Genomic DNA, 22,233 nt, shown 5'->3' on the forward strand with positions numbered 1-22,233 from the left:
CACCACTTAGAGTTTTTAGAATTAAATATGGGTCAACAATCACTAAACACATCAACAAGAAACACTCATTGAAATAAATCATACCAAATGGCCAGCATATTATAAGCTGCTGTGACACTACCAGTGCTTTCATAAATAAAAAATGAGAATTAAACTTTCATAGTAAAATATTTCACCAGACTAGATTGCAAATTTTGACACAGTCAATTCATCATTGTAAAAATCAGACGAGGCTCAGTCAGCTCTGGTCAGAAAGCTCATTAGTCTGTTAAAATTATACCTTTGCCAGGATGTCATGATTCTTTTCACTGAAAAATAAATGTTATTTAGCGAAAAGATTTCACAATATTTTTTTTTGCTTTGTCCAAAGAAATAAGTGTTTAAAATTGATGAATTTTTAAAAAATCAATTATGAGCAACAGATGGCTCTAAGAAAAAAAACTTGGAAGTTTTAATTAACCTTAAGCACTAATTTTATAATGAAAAGTGGTCAATTTAACTATTTTTCCATTTATTTAAAGTATAAAATATTTTGTTTCTGAAGAAAGATGGAATATGTTTTATATTCTGAAAAGAAAAAACACACAATTTAAGAATTTATCTTAAAAGCAGTTTTCTCTCAAAAACTAAGTGAAAAGATAATTTTTAACTAAAATTAACCTGCTATAGCAACATGGATGGACCTGGAGATCATCACACTAAATGAAGTAAGCCAGAAAGAGAAAGAAAAGAAAAGAAAGAAAAAAGAAAAGAGAAAGAAAGAAAGAAAGAAAGAAAGAAAGAAAGAAAGAAAGAAAGAAAGAAAGAAAGAAAGAAAGAAAGAAAGAAAGAAAGAAAGAAAGAAAGAAAGAAAGAAAGAAAGAAAGAAAGAAGAAAGAAAGAAAGAAAGAAAGAAAGAAAGAAAGAAATACTGTATGATACCACTTACATGTGGAATCTAAAAAAAAACGACACAAATGAACTCTTACAAAACAGACAGACATAGAAAACAAACCAGGGGAAAAGGGGGTGGAGAGATAAATTAGGAGTTCAGGATTTGCAGATACTAACTACTATACATAAAATAGATAAACAATCAGGTCCTACTGTATAGCACAGTGAACTACATTCAATATCTTATAATAGCCTATAATGAAAACGAATATGAAAAGGAATACATACACACACACACACATATATATAACTGAACCACTATGCTGTACAGCAGAAATTAACACAAAGTTGCAAGCCGACTATACTTCAATTTTTTAAGTCTTTTTGAAATAATTAATTTAATTAAACTGAAATTAAAACTAAAAGCCATTTTAAAATAACTACCTCCTCATGAGTCTGTGCAAACCCTCGTGATTCTTACTGCAAATCCCCTTTCACGTGTGGCCATTCGCCTTGGCAACAACACCCCTGTGTAGGCTGTTTTCACTCGTTGTAGGACACATTTCTCTTTCATGAGAACCCTGGACTTTCCTTCTTGCTCATCATTTTGCAAATCAAACTATTTCATTTCTATAATTTCTGTTTTCATTTTCAATGTTTTTTATTTCTTTTGCTCTGAGAGAAAACATAAATGAAACTCCCAAGGCTGACACTGTCCCACCTGACTAGTACACTTCAGAAAGAGTAGAGAGGTAGACACAATATTACCAGGAACCTAATTCACATTCATACAAAACGCAGTTGTCCCTGTATTACTGACCAGTAACAGTCACTGAACATCACATGCCTCCAGCCCTAAAACCTAGGAGCAAGCGGGTAAACAGGTACAGACCCCCAAGAAGTAGGATTCTGGCACATCTCTCTCCTGGACAACAAGACCTCAAATAAAGTTTGCCCAAAAAGTACCTCCCCCTCAATCCCTTGCCCTTCCAGTGCCGATGAGCCCTGTACTTGGCATGACTGCCCTCCCAGCTGCTTATGCCAGAACCCCAGCTTCCTCCACACCTAGTCCAAGCCAACCCTGCCTCTGACCAGCGCACTTATCTCCATTGCAGGGTTCATGCCAAAATCATCTTCCACATGACTCCCTGCCTCCAGTCCTGCTTTCTTCAATACACTCTCCTCACCGGAAGCAGAATACCCTTCTGAAACACAAATCTGACCACATTCTTCCACTTCTTAATGGGCATTCAAGGTTCTTCAGTGTGTTCAGGGCAAAGTACAAAATCCTCTCAGACAGCACTGTCCAGTACAAGTAAAATGCAAGACACATAAGCAATTTTTGATTTTTTAGAAGCCACATCAAAAAGCAGATGAACAAGGGGAGAATGGGGAGTTACTGCTGAATGAGCACAGAGCTTCCATTTGGAAAGATGAAAAAGTTCTGGAGACAGAGGAGCATAAGGATTGCATAACAACTTAATGCCACTGTACACCACTGAACTGAGCACCTAAAATGATTAAAGGGTTAAGTCTATGTTAAATATATATAACCACAATAAAAAACAAGTGAAATTAATGTTAATAATACATCTTAACAAACCCAAAATACTACATTTTGACACGTAACCAATATAAAATTATTGAGATATTTTACATTCTTTTTTTTATACTAAGTTTTTAAAATCTACTGTGTATTTATACTTACAGCACATCCCAATTTGGACACTAAATTTTCAAGGGTGTCTGAAACATAAAATGTGAACCTACCAAAACTATAGTTGTATTTTATGTGTTTATGCTGCTCTATTTTGAAAATTTATTGAAATTAAATAAAATTTAAAGTTCAGTTCTTCAGTAACACCAACCACATATCAAATGCTCAATAGCCATAGGTGGCCGGTGGCTACTGGACCCGACAGCACGGTTCTAAATCAGAGGCTTCCTCTTCTCAAGACACACTTCTTCCTCCTCATACCTCGTGCTCCAGCTCTGCTGAAATCTCACTTCCTAGACCTTACCGTTCTCTCCCACTTCCAGGGTACTGAGCATCCTGACCCTTCTGCTGACCCGACCTCCAGCAAACTCTTCTCATCCCTCAGGTCTCAGGTGAGACACTGTTAGGCACTGTTTCTTCCAGGAGGCTTTTCTACAGCCCTCTACCGCCAACCCTCCTCCCCCAAATCGAGTAAGGTCCTTCACTGGGTTCTGGATTTTTACCACAATAGATCTTCTCATACTGCTTTGTAATTGCCTAATTTTCAGTGACTGCCATCATTCTGTAATAGCTATAAAAGCAGAAATAAGTACATCTATCACCTAACCACATGGCAAGTTCTAAATAAGTATTTATTCAACAAAAGGATGAATAAACAAATGAGGAAGCACCAGGAACCTATGAATATGTAAATGTCTATCTGCTCTGCTCCTGATTGGCCAGAAGGCAGTCTGCAGAGATTTATGCAGCAACCATTCTGCAAAAGTTAGCCATGAGCAATGACTAACTCTGAAGGCAACTACATGCCAGGCCCTTCACTTCCTCATGTCATCCCCACAGGTACCCCGGTTCACAGACGTGGTTCAGAGAAGTTAAGCTGCACAGCCAAGGTTGCCGAAGTGGAGGACGCAGGACTCAGTCTTAATCTGGGGCCTGCGCACTCAGTCTCACTGTAACAGAGGCTCAGAACAGCATGAGCCAAAGGGCAATACAGATGAATGCACAGAACCTTTGATGTTTAAATGAATAAATCTAAACCGAGCAGTTACCTGTATCTCTGAGCGCCTGCTTACAAAATGACATCACTAAAATTGTGGGAAAATGCCTAAAACACACCATGCTAACTTACATTAAATTGATTACAAGTACGAAAAGATTCTCACTTTATACATAAAGCATTTTATAATGTTTTTTGTTGAGTTGTAAAAGACTCTTCTGAGGGTCTAAAATATAAGAAAAACAAATAATAATGAACCAACTGTTTTACAACAATGACTGTACCTTTTGAAAAACTAGAACCTCTCTGCTGTCAATCACTGTCGACCAAGCTAAACCCCACAGATTGTTTAGAGCCATCTAGCAGCTGCTTCAGTTTGGCAAGCGTTTTTGTTGGTACTGACCCAGTCAAAGTTGGCGTGAAAGGGGTGATCCCATCTCTGGACCCTCGACCTCAGCTCACTCACTCAATTAAAAATCCGTCAGTAATCACTACTCACACAGACAAGACCAGGAAAAAATGGACCATTCAGCAACACCAGCTAAAAGACATGGTTATGCTCTCATAATACTCTTTAACCATAAACTATCTGAAGTCCTACTTATCTATTTAAAAATGGTTTTAAAATTAGTCCTCACGAAAGATGAGCTCAAAACTAAAAAATCTAAAGGCTCCAATCAATTTCCTTTCAGCCTCATAGTTCTTTCAGCAAATAAAGAAAAATCCGTAGTAACAAGATAACATTTCATGCATTTACACATTTTATCCTATAGACATCTACAGCCTACAGTAAGTATATTATTTGTAGTCATGCCCATCTGACATTTTCCATTTTACTCAAAAGATTTTATGGTTTGGTATTACAGCAATATACAAATTTGACAGCCTGCAATAGGATCTAGTCCCTGTAGCAAATCATTCTGACAGTTAAGTACTATACAGCTACTAATGTTCTTTTTTTTTTTTTTTTTACCACTATGCTTATTTAAAAATCTTACAAAGTTGGGGACATCATATGTTGAAATCCAGAAGAATGTTCTTAATGATACTATAAATTTTATACTGGGCATATTAAACAATAGGATTCCACACACCACACCACAATTATGTCATTTGTAATATCGCTTATTCCTCCTTCAGTAGTTCACTATTACAAGCAAATTTTTTCCTCAAATGCATTTAAACAATAAACTTGTTCATCACTGTCAATGTTTATTACTTTCTTAGAATTCCTCTTTGTCTTTAAAAATAACTGAAGACGTGAATAAATCAGTACATGAGTTAATGTGCAACATAATGGCTCTTTTTAATTGCCTTTACAACACTACTTTTTTTTCTTTTAAAGTGATGAAAGATAATCAATATGTCTTTGCATTTCTCGAAATGGATTAACAGAGGCTCTGTCAAATACAACCACGATTTCCTCTAGAAAAGAAAGAGAAGCTGCTCTCTAACACTGCGGTACCATTAACTAAATAGGACTCAGAATGATCTTACGGCACGAGAGGCAGACCCCATTTCTCTCTCTAAAAATTCTATTTTTAGTATTCAATACATCTGATAACATAAGCCAGTTAGCAAGAGAACAAGTGCCTTGCTTTAAGAAATAGGAAGTCTGAATGTATTTTTTTTCCCCTTGATTCAGCCTTTCAGTTGGAATACCACAGTGAAACCACTCTATTTTCAGAATTGATGTACCTTTCATAACTATAATCTTTGGTTTTCAAGTTCACTATTATTTGCCTTCAGGTACAAATTTTAAAGTGTATAGAGGCTTCTAAGCAGAATAGTTGGTCTCAGCGAGATACTGAAAGGCTTGTAGCTCAGTCATCATTGCAGTGTAAATTCCTTTTCAAAATAATGTTCTTCACTCCGAGAACACTTGTGCCTGTGCCTGGTTCACTTGTCAAATACAAATCGGAGGTCATCGAATGCCTGGGGGCATCTTTGGCTATTCCACAAGTCATTTCTCCCTCTATCTGGTTGCAGAAATAAGTTTCGTATGTAAAATCCTGGGAATGTCTGCAGACAGAGAAACCAGAGGTACCATCTATGCCAGTGTGAGGATGGTGTGTGGTCAACAAACAACACCAAGCTCTTTAGGCAATGACAGCAAGCGAGACAGATGTCATTTGCTTTGATACATACAATTTAATATTTATACGTTCTTACAGCACTTCTGAGAACCTCCTCTGCAAAAAGGAAGAAAGTTTAAACCTGATGGTTGCATTTTTGGTCTGCTGCAATTTTCCAAGTTTCTTACAATCCACAAACTTGCCTTGTTGTTTTACTTACATAAATTACATAGATGTTTAATTAATCTACAAGAAGTGACAGATGCATGTAATAGACATTCACAGGTTAAGTATATAACAAATCCCAGCATTTCATGTTGCTTTATTCCTTTTGCTGGCATTTCAAAATGTTCTTCCCTTAAATTTTATAGTCTAATCTGAAGACTGGTGATCTGCTTCCTGATGATACTGCTGTCTTCCGTGTGACCACATCATAAAAACACTGTCCTCTCCAAATTCCTGTCCTTAATTCTTCTTCCTGATAATTTTTATCGTATTTTTTTCTATTGCAAAATTGTTTTAGAAAGACATTCTATCTTCATACATGTTTTATATCTCTCTACTTCCTTTTTTTGGCTTTACCATTTTTGCACAATTTTGCTTCTCTTCCAGAGATTCAATTATGACCATGGCCAACCAATCATATTAGTAGAGAAAACAAGATAGAAGGAAATAAGAAAAAGAAAGAATTGAGTAAATTCCATATCTAAACCATGTGGAGGCGATTTTTTTTCTTTTTGTCCTCAAGCACACCAATCATCTGTGACTTCATATAAACCCCTAGACTGGCTATCTCTGAGCACACCATTAAAGTGATGGAGTGGGAAATGTCCCCAGAATCCTCCTCATTCTTTTTCCTACCAACTGCCAAAGCCCAGATGTTCTCTGGATGAGCTGAGAGGGCACCGGTGGACATGGAAAAGGGGCTGGGAATGACAGGACTTGCCACAAGGATAGCTTTTTCCAAACTGAAAAGTCATTCAGAGGCAAAGGAATTCATTCTAAATGAGTAGATAAGAAAAATATTAGGTAATCTAGAATCTGCATTAATAATCAGAGAATGCTTGAGCTGACAGAAAATGGTTCTCCCTTTCGAATATGACTTTGGACATACAGCTCATTCAGGTAACTTTCAGCCATTTCTTTCCTGGAAAAGGGCAGTTCTGCTTAATAACCTGGTCCTTTTAGATAGCAGCCTGTAGCATTTTTGAGATGGGGCAGCAATTACTTTATTAACCTCTGAGATAATTACTCTGTACAAAAGCTAAACATTGTTAGAGAAAGAAAAAAAAAACTAATTGGATAAATACCACTATAGCCAAATATTTTTTGCAGTAGTTAGTTTAAAAATAATAATAAATTTTATTAAAGTATTTAAAATTGTTAATCAAATAAATTAAATAAAGCACAATGTCTTGAAAATGACTCTAGTGCCATCACTGTTGTCTATTTAATCATCTGATGAGTAGAAACTACACCTGTGATATTAGCAAACAAGGTGGCTGGATGAGATAAAGGTGTCTTCACAAAGCACACACTATTTTAGGATCAACATAATCCACTGAAGAGCACTGAAAGACTTGTTTTCCATTTGCTGTCTCTTTTTTTCAGTGGTCATTATAAGAGGAAAAATCTGCTAAATAAACAAATCCTTTCTTACATCCTCTACAAAAATTTTCCTACACAAAATATTGTACAGACAAGTATTTCAAAAGCTGCAAGCTGAACCTATGAATAAATAAAAGACTAACAGCAATATTGTCAAAATATTCAAATACCTCTGTGTAAACTCCAGTATGCCATATTCTAGAAAGACTGCTAATAATAATAACCATTTTTATACACAGCTTTCATACTTTAGAAGACATTTTAAACTCATGTTTGCCATAAGCTGTTCTTTAAGCCTCTGCAGTTACTAGCTGTTACTAGTGTTGCTCATTACTTATGCAGAAAGACACTAACTTGCCCCAAGGGAAAGCAGCTCTTTTTATATGGCTAAATGAAAAACTGAACTAAAAAAAATTGCCCTTGGGAATTCAGCACTTTGAATGCACAGCAAGCAGCACTTTCTCTTCCCTGCTGTCATCCCTTGGGCTAAAGCACCCCAGAATGCATCACATCTCTCTCTCACACACACAAACACCCTCTACAAGTGCTGGCAGGGCTCCGATTAGGCACTTGGTAAAGAGAGGTGATTTAAGGGCAACTAGGTGAGAAACTGGTACAACAGCACCACCTAGTGGGCACTGGAGAGAGGCTCAGAGTTCCCTCGCTGCTGCTTCATGGATGAGCATGCTTGTCCTACTCCACCAGGTCACTCCAGTTTTCAACCTCCAACTGACCACAGGTTCCAAGATCAGAATGCTCAGTCAACAGGACAAGTGCTGCATGGGTGTTCAGAGGCTCTCCGAAGTAGTGCTAGGCTCTGTGGCTTAGTCACATGTCCCCTGTGATGCTCAACTATTTTCTAAAAACAATTCTCTAGGATTATTTTTAAAAGCAATTAATAATTTCCATTCTCTCAGTCTCCAACTTACTTCTTTCAAGCAAGATATTTTATTTCTAAAAATGACAGAAATGGAAATTTTCTCTTTATGTGTTATGTCTTCCCTGTAGACCAGCAGGTTCTCAAATGGGGGTGATTTTGCCTCCCAGGGGATATCTAACATTACTAATTTTTTTCCTGTTTTATTAAGAAATTATTTATTCTATGCATCACTATATAAGTTTAAGACATACAGCATGATGGTTTCATTTACATATATTAGAAAATGTTACCACAATAGGTTCAGCTAACATCCATCTTCTCACATGGATACAACAAAAATTAAAAAAAATTATCCTTGTGATAAGAACTCAGAGTATTTACTCGTAGGAACTTTCCTACAAATCACACAACAGTCTTAGCTATGGTCATGGTGTTGTACATTACACCCCCAGGACATATTTATCTTATAACTAAAGTTTGTACCTTTTGGCATTGCCTATTTGGTCAGGGATGCTGTAATCTATGATGTGCATCATAGTCACTCACAACAAACAGTTAACTTAAGCCCAGTCTAGACGATAAGATGCTGTAAGGCAGGAGTGATGTCTTACTCAAAAACTAGACTAAATATTTGGCAAGGTAAAGTAATAGTTGTTTGGTGAAATAAATTGACACTGACAGCTAATTCTTATATCCCCCATCTGTGTGAATAAGAAGGTGGGTGAACAGTCCAGATCCACAAAAGGCATTGGCTACAGCTCCAGAAAAGAGACTGAAACTGACACTAGTAGACACACAAATGTTCACTAAATAGACACAGTAAAATAATTTGCCTAGACTTGGGTTGGCCTGAATGAAATATCACACAAAACTACTGCTCTGACTTCTAGCTAGCCATGCACTTACTAGATTAATTAAACTCCAAAAGAATGCTGATGTCAGGAGAATATACCACTTGACTGTATGCTCAGGGCAGAGCATCCTATTTCCTGGAAAGGTGCATTCCACCTACCACACACACAAGTGATCGTTTGTAAGTTCTATTATTCCAAGGCAACCTGTCTGAGTCCAATCACCAAGAGACACTGAGCAAGACGCTGGGGCACGGATGCTGCGCTCAGGTGACTCACAACAGTGATGGTGTCCCCTTGAGGATTTCTGGTGAAAAAGTCATCCACACTTCTGGCCATTGCCCCTAAACTATTACAGCATTTTTTAGTGATTATTTTTCTCCCAAAATAAAATTTCTCCTTGTACTTTTCCCATTTAAGATAACCACTGTGAGCATTTTTTTAAATATCATTCCAAAAAAACTCTCCATGCATATAAAATCAAATTAAAAACAAAAAAAATCTGACCTAGAGCCTGCTATTTTCACTCAAATATGTGTCATGGACATTCATATGTCAATAAAGACCTCTCCATTGCCATCTGAAATAGACTTTCAGTGATCTTAACTTCAATCAAGACATATTCTTTTAAAAATACCAGCTGTTTAAGGATCGAAAACATCCTACAAGGACTATGGGATACACACAATCAAGGTGGGAAGGAAACAGTAAGCGTTGCCACTTTTGGATGCAATCATGAGATTCCAGATTCTGGATACAACTTCCTGAATGGCTCCGAAACGACCCATGCTATCCCTCCCTACTGTTCTCTTCACACCCCTCTGGGGCTGATGCGGGGAACATAAATCATGAAGGAAGCATCACAGTCCAGCGGAGCCAGCACCCAGGCCCTTAAAGGGCAGTATCAGAGCAGGGACCACTCCTTCCAAGGGACACTAAATGAGTAACGCCGGGCACCAAACCATTCAAGAGAGAAAAACAAAGGTGACTGTTAAGTGTAGTGTCTGAATTTTTGTAAACATGTATTACTTGTGAATCAGAAAAAAATTAAAATATAAGATGTGTGTTAACATGTATCGTGCTAAACATTAAATTCTTTACCATGTAGTAAACTCACCATTTTTCTTTATACCCTGCCTTATAGTCCTAATTCTGGCAAATATGTTTTGTTTGTTTCTTATTGGTGGTTTTTTTTTTTTTTTAAATTGGTGACCAAGATACAAGATTCCAAACTTTCCTACGAAGTCCATGACTGGAAGAAACTTACTCTTCTGATAGTCACTGTGGGCTTTAAAGGGCCACTTAATTGACCCATTCATTTCCATCGCATTCGCAAAACTTCTATTACCACATCCTGAGCATCCTTGGTCCCACCACTCATATCTGCCAACAGTGATTGTCAGACCCACAAAGTGCCACGTGGTTTCTTGCAATGTGAAATTCTTGACAGAGCTATACTGGAAAACAACAGTGTTCACTGAAAGACAGCAGACTAGATTCTAAGTTCCTGAGACAGAAGTCCAGAGACAAAGCACCGGGTAGGGGAGAGACTACTAGTACCAAAGCACATTAACAGCCGGGTACAGAGTCATAGCTCATTGCCTGTAACAGGGAAAGACCCTGAATTAGAAATGACAAGGACTGAAGAAATTCTAGGGTAGTAAGTCCGTGTGTGAGACACGCTCCAGTATTATTTTAAGGTCATTCAATTTAACTTTAGGGAAAATTCTCGTTAAATATGAAACATAAGGGCCTAAACTAATGATTTGTTGGATCATAATTTAACAGGACGCCAAGGTTACTTCAATGTTGAGGACTTAAAGGCCTATCTTTTCAACAAAAAAAAATACTCTTAATGAAGAGAAGCAGTGGGAAGATTTTTATGAAAGTTTCTAAACAGGTCAGAAGATAACCAGTCAGAGAGCCTGGCAAATTTAAATGACTTGTATCTATCCATAAGTGAGAAAATCCTTCGGGAATAATAAAAGTTTTTGCATTTCTCTGCAAGTCTCTTCTTGGTGAAGAGATGATGAAATCGGGTTACATGCACTTTGCTAGGTCAAGACCAACCAAAGAGAGGCAAGAGAGAGGAAAACGAGGCAACTCAAACAGAGCTAATCGGATAGCTCGAGTCCATTACTAACAAACTTCACCGGATAGCTTATAGTTTGAAAATTCACATTAATCCAGGAAATGCAGTACTTCTTTCCCTCATTGCAAACAGAAGTTGAAGAAGGTTACATGCATGCTTACAATATAACAGAAAAAGAATACATACAGATAAGTAAATTTAGGCTGAAGAGGGGTAAAAAGGTAGAATAATAAAAATGAAGCTAAATGAAAAATTATCCCTTGGGAATGTGTGCATAAATAGAAATATTCAGAACTTGAAATTAACACTAATTTATGAGAAAAAAAGAAGCTTTGCCACTCACCAATTTTAACCTCTGTAAAGGTATTCTGCCTACATCTATCTGCGTCCTTTCTGGGACATTAGTGAATCGGACTTCTGGGACAGCAACGGCGCACATGACATGGGCCCACCTACAGGAAAGGAGACACAAACATAAACAAACGTTCCCTAGACTTACTTATCCCATAGTTCCACCAGGCGATATGGCAATTCTCATGGACGGGAAACACACAGATGAGAAAGAAAGCCCAAAGCCTAAACCCATCACAGATTCTGTAAATTTCAAACCTACTGGAAGATACCTGGATAGATTGAGCACCACACCTGCACCACTGTGACATGAACTAAGTGAAGATCAAAGAATCCTATCATTACAGGTACATAGGTCTACATGGTCTGCAAAATACTGAAGTGTAGGTCTGCTATTTCATTCGATACTGAAATACAGAGGTATTTAACATACTTAAGCTAATTATTATGTGGCAAAGGATTAGTTTAATTAATAAAAAGTATAAACTGGGTATACCACATAATCTTTTTACGTAATACAAAAGTCATGAAGCAAAAGAGAACAAACAGAAAAAGTTTTCCAAAAGAATTAATACTGATTAAGCCTTTAATTAGTTCTCTCCTTGCAACCCTACTATAATCAAAGGAACCCAGAGATAAGGAGAAATGAAATTTAGCTTGTTCCCTTGTTTCCTACTTAAAACCTAGTATATCTCCTTCCAAATTCTGAATTACTCCAGGAAAATGACAACATCCTCATTGAAACTATATGCGTCTCATAAATGTTATGCCTCAAATAAGTATAAAGACTCTTGAGGTTTAAAGAGATTTTGAAAGAATTATCAAATTCATCAACCTATTTTTAAGTCAAAGCATATTGTTTCACCCAAATAGCACAAGACTCCATCCTGCCTTTAAGGACCACAGGAAAGAGGGCAAGGGTTAACCCCATGAGGGCATTCCTTCACATCCAAATACATTCCTTCATACCCAAATTCTATAGTTCTATAGCAACCACTACTTCTTTCTGGCCTAGCCTAAGGGGAGGAAGGGAAGTTCTTCATCACCTCTGCCTTTATAGGAACTGCCTAAATCGGCCCATAGTCTGCATGACCTGTTTAACATCCTCAAACTAGTGAACACTTTTTAGCACAGTGCCAATCACAATAATTAAGACTGGGAAAGAAGATCCAAAATTAAGCAAATATAGTTTCTTAGACTAAACTTTATCAACGCAGGAGGGACAAATGCCTTTGCTCTTTCTTATAAGCGATGAAAAACAGTGCACATGCGCATCAGTATGTCAGCTCCATTGTGACATGACACCGCAGGCCCCACATCCAGTGCCCGGGGGCCAGGCAGGAGGCAAGCAAATACACATACACTGGTAAATCACAGTAACCCGGGGGGCGCCGCCCCATGTAGGCCAGGTTCTGATCCCAACTTCTTATTGTCATAGAGATGCATCATCATATATCAAGATGAAAACCTGGATTTTATACAGGATCTCTCAACTTTTAAAATCTGAATTGACATAAAATGTGTGTCACTCAAATAAACACCGGATCTGGCTCCCAAGTGCCAGAATACAACCTCTGCATAAACCATTTCTACATGTTTCTATTTCCATAGGAATCTATAATTTGCTTTGGCCCCATTTAAAATATTAAACTCGGGTCATAAAAATAAAATTCACACAAAAGTGTATTTCAACAACTACCATAGAAACAAGAATACTTTTCTGTTCACTTATACCTCTCTTCATATTCTCCAACTGTCCCTTTTATATCATAAAATCAATCTTCTCTTCCTGTGTTTCTATTTTAATAAACATGCTTTCTTATTAATTTGCTGGTGTTAAAAGTACATGGTTTTGTTTTAATATTATGATTAAAATCAATCTTATTTATCTGAAGATAACAGCTTTTACTGTTTTCAGGCACATTCTGTTTTTATTGCAACAATAGGACTCATCATATTAAACACTAGGATTCCAGTGGCACCTAGAGGACATGGGCTTTCTTCAAATTCTGTCAGTAAAAGAGAGGTTACTCCTCTCAGTGTCAAAAACACACAACAGAAGTCCAGACTTGGAACACGTTTGTTCAGCAGAGGTGAACGTGCTGTCAGTAATGGTCTCTAGAGAAACACAGAGTCCCAGCCTCAAATCTGAGCAACAAAAGCTTTGGAACAATGTGTACAGTAATGAAAGACAAATCAAACCATCACCCAGAGGTTCAACATTCTAGAGAGAAGGGAATAATGAAACCCAACAGAAATGATGCATTACTTACTTATTGTTCTTAGTTTCCTTAAGAGCACCCCCTCTCAAATTGCAGAGACAGCACTCCTAGGGCATAAAAATACCATGCAATTATTAGATCCATATAATAAAAGCCATTACTGTTTCTCTAGATACCCCAAAAATTCTATTTTTTTTTTAATTTTAAAATTAAAACCATCCAGAACTTCATGAAGGCCCATCTCTAAGCAATTCAAGAGGGGAAAGGAAAAAGAGAGGCGGGAAGGTGAGGGGACACCCAAAATGTTCTCGGTGTGTGTATCTCCTAGAGGGATGGTCATTATCCTGGGACCATGTTCAGTTGCCATCCCTGGGGGAATGCTGTGACACACAGAGATCAGTAGCTGGAGAGGTATGTACCAGAGTTCCAGAACAGAGAAATACACAAACAACTGGGCGCCGCATGTGTGATGCACGTTCCAGCATGCATACAGGATGGTTAAAAAATGGAGTATTGGCAGGCTTCGTTCCAATATACAGATAAGTGACAAGCTCTTTTTAAAAGACACTCTTCACAAAACTTTCATTTGGGTCCTTCATGTGGGCAAGTAGTGTTGGGAAAAGTGTTCTGATAAACCTAGGCTTTCCAGCCCCAGAAAATAGTGCAATATAATCTTTTCCTTTCTCTTCACCCCATTAAGTTTATATTTGGGGCATTTTATGTGTCTTAGGTTGGCACAGACTTTTTCACTCCAAGACGATTCCCTTTACTACAAACATAGATTACTACAAGCATTTATTCATCACTTCTCACTATAATTTAAAAAGTCCATGAGAAAACAGGGCCAGAAAGTAATGCATTGCCTTTTGTTGACTTAGAATTTTTAATTAAATACATAAGTAACTTTTTTTATTTTCAGCCTCACATGTTCTCCTAATTTATTGAACTAACAGATTTTTTTTCAATAGTTACACGTTATATAGTGTTTTTTTCCTCCAAGTTTTATACATAAAATTTCTTTATCTGTTCTCCAAGATGATCTCCCTTAACTGATTTTGACAGTTTTGTCCAGCTTTACAGGGAATCCCTCTAACTTCTGTACTATTAATAATGAGGTGTCAAACTCCATAGCTGTTATTTTTCTGAGAACACCAAAACAAGTGAGGAGAATCAACATATTTGTAGACTCTTAATAGGCAGAAGAGAAGACAAAACAACAGAAAAAAATCAACGGTTTTACATGTCTGGAAAGTCTCTGCATATCTATCTGAAACTTCCTAGGTGATTATTAAAGGGTCAGAATAGCAAAGGCTGCCCCTGTGTATGTCCATGTGAATCCCTTATAAACCCACTTCAAGGAGATAACCTGATGGAGAATACTCTCTATAGCAAAGCCATATTCCAGAGGCCTTTGAAATAACAGGTTTTGATGAAGCACAATGAAAGGAGATTTCACAGTACAAATACTGAAAATGAGAAATCCAATAATTCAAATTATTCAATAATATCCAAGTTATTCCATAACTATTTTATAAAAAGTTACTGACTGTAAGTATTTTTCCAGTAATTTAACACACATTCTACAGAGAAAGAGAGGATGAAAATGAAAACAAAACACAAGGTCAAATGTTCTCACTGAATAGAAAAAGATGCTACTATTGAAGTAGAAATGAAGAGAAGGAGACTTGTGGACTTTGAGGAGTGCAGACACTGAGAGAATTAGCTGTCTGATTAATGAAGCCAGTAGTGAGAAGCCTAAAGGGACAAGTTAGCAGAGTTAAATACAGCAAATCAGCATGGAGGCTGCTTCCAAGCACTGATGAGGATCACGAACAGGTACACATGCTGCGGAGCATGACCACAATAGGAGAAAAGCAACCTCTGAAGTGGAATCTGAAGACTCAAGATGTTCAGTGGAGTTGAGAAGACTCCCACCTACCACAGTATGAAACTTGTTCTTTCCAGGGTCACCAGCCACCTCTATGTCACAAAATCTAAATTCTAAGTCCTTGGTTCGCCTGACCTCTTAGCAGCAGTCATTGCCTGTGCCTGAAACAGTTTCTTCCTGTGGTTTCTATGAACCAACACTCTGCTCACAGTTCTCTGTCTCGAGTTGATCCTCAGCTTCCTTTAATAGGCATTTCTTTCACACTCCTGAAACCCTGTAATTTCTGTAGTAGGTTCTATTCACTTCTCTCTCCACATCTGTTTGCTGGGCATCTGATCTACTACCCTGATTCCCAAAAGGCCAGGGACTCAAACATTTATCACCTGAGATGTCTGACTGACAGCTCCTCAGGCATCTCAAACACACGTGCAAAACTATGTCTTCTTCCCAAGCCTGTACTCCTTCAGTTTCCCAGAAGCATCAACCAGCAACTCAAGCTCATGCTAGAAGACAATTTTCTTCTCATCCCAAATCCAACCAATTGAATTCTGTCAATCCCACCTCCAAATCTGCCCTCTTCTCTCCATCATCACTGCTGTCACCTTAGTTGACATCCCCAGCACCCTTCATCAACCCAGACGACTGCAACAGCCACCCCACAGTCAACTGTGGAACCCACCAGAGTGGGTGTGAATGCTTCTGGATGCTTAATGTGGCCTAGAAGGGCCAGGATCATGGGGCCTCAACATTGTCCACCCTCACTCTGTTCTACTCTCAATGCTCAGACACCCTATGGTCTCTCATAGATCCCTTCTTCCCCCAACATACCAGACACATACTGGCTCCATTCTTTATTAAACTGAACACATCCTTGACATCTCAAGCTAAATGTTAATCCCTCAAAGAGGGCTCTCATAACTCCCTGACCCAGTTGCTTCCCTCTCCTTTCTCTTGTTAGCCAGTTGTGGAGTTCTTTCTGCTATGCTCACTAAACTGTTAGCTCAATGAGTGCTGTGAGAATATAAGTTAGGTGACTCTTTGTCTATTACTATGCCCAGTAGAGAGTACACTCTCCATATGAATTTGTTAAATAAATGAGAAAGTATGGCAAAATAGGGCAGAGTGAAAATCTTAAAAAAATCACCAAAGCACCACAAAATTGCAAAGACTACTTCACATACTGGGGCACTAAGGAAAGAAAGCTTTAGGCTCTAGTGACTTAACATGGAGTTAAGACACAGTGATTTGACATAGGGTTATTTTTGCTATGATTTACCTGAATGAGAAATTGTACTTCTTAGTAAAGGACAAAAATATCCATGGCCAAGTAAAGTTATTTGTATGATTTACATGATATTATATGATATCATGGTTTCTGTTTGATTCACTCAATTCTGAAAAATATCTAGGAAAGTAAAAAGTCATGTCCAGTTGCATCTTTTTCTTTTTTTCTTTTTTTTTTTGATCACCGTCCCCTCAATATGGGAAAAGCTAACTGGTCTGGTAGAAGCACAAAGATGTCAACCTGTCAATTTAATCATTTGTAAATTAATTTTAACTAAATGCTTATGTTCATAGCTCAGAAGACAATGTCAGATGGGACAATTTTAATTTTCCTTTATTTAAATAGTACTTTACTGTTAGAAAACAAAGTTGATCATTCTAAAATTCAAGAGTTTAACCCCTACCTGAAAAGCAACCTGAGTTTTCTTAACAATCTGTACAATGCTTGATATATGGAAAGGTCATCACCTGCCAAATATACTAATTATACTAAGTATAGCTCATCTTCAAACTCAGTCAAAGAACTGAATGTGGAAGTATGAAGTGACAGAGTGTCCTTCAGAACATTGATTCATTTAACTGATGAATCAATAATGAAAATTTTCCTCTTAAAAGGATAGAGATTATATCAGAAGCCTAATTCATTCCATATACCATGCCAGGAACATCATGAACTTTACCTCCCTTCCTTAACATGAACTTATTAGGTAATTACTACCACATTTCATACAAGAGGAAACTAAGATTCAAGAGATTAAGTACCTTGCCTAAAATCAACCAATCCAGGGGTCATCAGACTTGTTCTGTCAAAGGCCAGATAGCTACTAATTTAGGCTTTCCAGTATAGAGTTGTGGCAACTAATCAATTCTGCTGTGGTAGGACAGTACATGAATGGGTATGCCTATATTCCAATAACAATGTTATTTACAAATAAGCAGTGAACTGGATTAAATTAGGCTGTAGTTTTCCAGCTAATCAACCAGCAAAAGGATCACCTGGGTTCAAGCTCAGGCCTTCCTGGCCACATGTCCATGCTGTTTTTCTCTAGCATCTTGTGACCCGTCATACAAAACAAGGCATAAAATATCAAAGCAGAGTGCCAAAATAAACAGGAAACTGCCTGCCCTGGAAAGCTCACTACCGAGAAAGGGAGAAAACCTGTGTGCACCTAACCATTCTGTGAAGAAGATAACGACAAAGGGCATAACCAAGTCCTCATTTCTATAAAAAACTAAGAATTCATTTTTTAAAGTAATTCCCTCAAAAGAACTCTTATCATAAAAAATGGTGTTACCAAGCAGCATATGTTAAATAACAATCTGTATTCCCATTTGTTTCATTAATCTAGCTAATAATAAAACTTCTCATTGATACGAGATCATTAAATTCATCTCCACTTCATCCTTCAAAGAATTATACAATTTCAGGTAAAAATAACATTTTAGTTACTCTGTATAATCAAATCTCAGGCTAAGTGAATACGATTTAACTGAGAGAAAGAACAGTAAAACTAGAGAGCCAGCCATATCCTGGTGTTTAACAAAGTGCAGACGGCCAAGGTTCAAACCACGACTCCGCTATTTACTACTGGTCTGACCTTGGGCCGGTTACTTATCTACCCGCTGTGCCTCAGATATCCCACGTAAAAGAGGAAAAAGTACCACTTCCTGAATGAAACCATAAATGTAAAGCATTTTGTAAAAACACAATCAATATAAGAAGGACAGTGGTTTAATATGTGAAAAGTTAATTGTGGTTCTATACGACTTAAACATAACATTGTCAGTGGATGATCTGGGTATAGTGGTTTAATACAGAATAAAACAGGATCAGTCATTAATAGTTCTCCTGAGGTACAAAAAGCAAGAAGAACTAGAGAGAAAAGAAAACTCTCCAGGACCCAAAATCCAGGCAACTAGTAGGCTCTAAAGCAAAGCTTTCATAGTTCTAAAAGCTGCCAACCCAGCTGTGAAAATCAGACAAATACTAGAATCTCCGTAATTCTCAGAAAACAGACACTGTGGAACATAAAGTCCTAATCCCACCCTCAAAACATCTGATATCAGAGTGGACTGAGTCAAACGAAAGCTGCAACAAAGCTCAGACCCAGGTCAGGCACGAATCAGGCTGACCTCACTCCTGCTCTAGAAACCTGTCAGATGAAGTGGCACACCCTTTCTGGAAATAATATTATCTTCATTTGCTACAGACAAGATGTCTGCCACACAATGAAAAAAGGTACAAGGTACATTAAAAAGCAAAAAATATAACTTATGACCAAGAAAGGAAATAAACAATAAAATCAGACACAAAGATAGATAGGATATTAGAATTATCAGACAGTTTTAAATAACTATGTTCAAATTGCTAAGGATCTAATGAAAAAGATAGACAACATGTGGGCAGAGATAGAAAAATTTTAGCAAAGTCATGGAATTATTTTAAAAACAAATTGAAATGGTAGAAATGAAAAAAACATGACATCAGAAATGCTGAATTCACTAGACAGATTTCAAAGCAGACTGGAATTGGCAGAGTAAAAGTTCAATGAATTTAAAGACATGAATAGGAAATATGAGGAAAAAAGCAGTTATAAGAATGAATAGAGATCTAAAGGAAAATAACAACCTATTCAATTTATTTATAATTGGAGTACAAGAAAAAGAGGAAAGAGAGAATGGATGAAAAGAAATATTTGAAGAGATAGTGACTGAGAACTTTCTGAAACTGATAAAAGACGTCAACTCACACATCAAAGATGTCCAGCAAACTCTAAGGAGATGAATACCAAGGAAACATACCTAACTACTTAACAGTGAAAATTCTAAAACCAAATACAAAGAACATATCATAAAAGTAGAGGAAACAACAAATCTGGTAAACAACTAAACAAATTCCACTTAAAATCCAACCAAAAACATTGGAGGCAAATGGCAATGAAACAATATCCATAAAATACTGAAATAAAGAAGCTGACAACCTGGAATTCTATTTCCAGGGAAAATATCCTTTGAAAAGAAAAAGAAAACAAACAAAAAAAAGTAATCTCAAAGAGACAAGAATAACAATATAACATTAGTTTGTGCATTGAAAAGATCTGAAAAGTTGACTGACAAAACAGTATGAGACATTTCCTATAAAAAATGAGATTTGAGAATTTGAGAGTGTTAGAAATGGGAGACTTTCCTAACAATATTTAAAAAAAGAAAGAAAGAAAGAAAAAAGAAAACTTTACAGACATACAAAGAAATTAAACCTTTTCCCATCAAATATGTGTAATTTTAAAATAAATGTAACTGTGGCAGCTTATCCTATTTGCCCCTAATTTTTTGTACTTAAATGAAAATTTTAAATGGACATCTAGGATTTCTACCAGTCTTTCAGTGTACCAAAATTTCTTCCCAACTAACCTGAGGCAATACCAAAATTGTTCAGCCTTGAAGAACAAAATAAATAAATAAAATTCCAGTGACTGTTCATTGCCAGCCTTGTTTTACCTTATGTTTAGTGAGCATGCCTTGTCTAGGAACAATAAGACCCAGTGTAAAATTACTCACTATTATAAAGATCTAGATACAGCTTCTAGCCAACCTATGTCTCCTAAAACAAATAAACAAAGAAATACTGAAATGCCTGTTACAAAATGATTCCTCTGTAAGTAGCTGTTATTCCTGTCTCCCAAGTACAGCATCAAAGAGCCATTCTGTTGTGTACCCCATCCCCAGGGCAGCCAAGAGCTGGATGAAAAGTATAAATTCAAATCATATTCTGAACATTGTACTTTTCCCACTTAGGTTCTTTTCCCTCACCTAATACCATTCACAACATCCCCTTTTAGCAGTACCAAATACTTTTAAAATTTGATTCATAAAAAAATCACCACTGAGCTGAACAGCTAGTATACTAATTTAAAACAGAAATAACTTTTTACAGCTCAGTTATTAAACCATGAACAAGAGTGTTTATAATCAAAGTGCTGACACAACATTAACAACAACGGTGAGAAGGACGTTGTTGGACCTCGGCTATCACAGTCGTTCATTATTTGTCATAGAGGGAAACCGTGTTCCAATGGCTCTTTTATAAAACATCAGTTAAAGAAATGCCAATACCAGTATTCTCGGGCTGCCTCGTAAGAAGCTCTCATTTTAGCTGACATATCCATAAGTGACACTAAAGCCTATTTTCAGTGCTAGAGAAAAATTGCAAAACTGAAGTACCTCCCTACACCTTTATTTATCTGACATGCTCATAACAGAAATGCAAAACCATAAAATAGGGCTGTCTGAGCTGGGAAAACAAAGAGTAATTAATCACATTAACAGAAAACTAGCTTACAAAGTGCTGATCAACAAAATGTGGAAGAACCATTTCTGGAGATGGGGCTCATTTATCAGGTTTGGCGAGAGGATGGCATCTCACTTAAGGACAGGGCTGGCAAGAATTCTGAGTCGTTAGAAAATTGAATGAAAAGTTTCCTGCAGTAATCTTCTATGTAGAAATTCCACAAGTACCAGTGAATTTTATACTAGCAAGTAAGTTCCTTAAATTAGATACTCACATCTGATTTGCATTATAAATGAAAACATATATTCATTCAACAAATATTGGTTCATCACCATGTTGTATCCTAGACACTGGGCAACAGCAATAAATAACTAAGATGCATCCTGGCTGGGAGAACAAACAAACTAAACCAGGATTATTCAGATGGGTGAGGATGTTAAGCACTAGGGGAGCAGGCTACTGGAGTTACCGAGGGAAAGGTGATGCCAGCAGATCCTGGCCTCTTCCAATAGGAAAGGTCAGAAAGTAAGAGGAAGAATACCTGGTAAGGAAGAATAAGCCACGAAGAAAGGCGATGGCTTGAAGCCACTGTAAGGTTTGAGCACACCAAGGACATAACCTGACTTACATTTTCATCAGATCATCCCAACTGCTGTGCTGACAGCAGACAACAGAAGTTCAAGGGCAGAAGTGAGAAGAGGAGTTAGCCATAATCCAGGAAGAGGTGATGAGTAGATTAGTCTAGGTTATATCAGCAGACGTGACTCAGAAGTTGCCAAGATTCTGCATTCATTTTTAAAGTAGACAAGACAGGATTTACTGTCAGGCAGATGTGGACCATAAGAAGAAAGCATCAATTCTAACTCTAAAGTTTTGGCCTCTGCAGCTGTAAGGCCTGGAAATAGGAAGCCTGCAGAAGATCTGGATGGAATTCAGCGTGGGACAGGGTGAATTTGAGCTGTCTATTGGACATGCGAGAGGAGATGCTGTCATAAAGTTGGCCATACGGGTCTGCACCTCAGGGCAGAGGCTGAGCCAGACACAGAAACGCACGAGCCATCAAAGACTACATGCTGTTTACAATCATCAAAGCTATGAGATGGGATG

At 37.4% G+C, this 22,233-nt stretch overlaps 1 protein-coding gene across 5 annotated transcripts in view; it reads right to left on the reverse strand.

Annotated features, from left to right (window-relative positions):
• KDM4C (lysine demethylase 4C) overlaps positions 1–22,233 on the reverse strand; it is a 360,653-nt gene that overhangs the window by 94,186 nt on the left and 244,234 nt on the right. For 4 of the 5 annotated variants that reach the window (XM_014552383.2, XM_032477696.1, XM_014552382.2 and 1 more), the window contains 2 exons: positions 13,718–13,773; positions 11,437–11,545 (listed from right to left, as the gene is read on the reverse strand). The exons of the other annotated variant lie outside the window; for it this stretch is intronic. In XM_014552383.2, the coding sequence (XP_014407869.2) occupies positions 11,437–11,545; positions 13,718–13,773 (165 nt within the window). The remainder of the gene's footprint in view (positions 1–11,436; positions 11,546–13,717; positions 13,774–22,233) is intronic. 5 annotated transcript variants of the gene reach the window in all.

The sequence above is a fragment of the Camelus ferus genome, chromosome 4 (genome assembly GCF_009834535.1).
Source record: "Camelus ferus isolate YT-003-E chromosome 4, BCGSAC_Cfer_1.0, whole genome shotgun sequence".
Lineage (NCBI taxonomy): Eukaryota > Metazoa > Chordata > Mammalia > Artiodactyla > Camelidae > Camelus > Camelus ferus.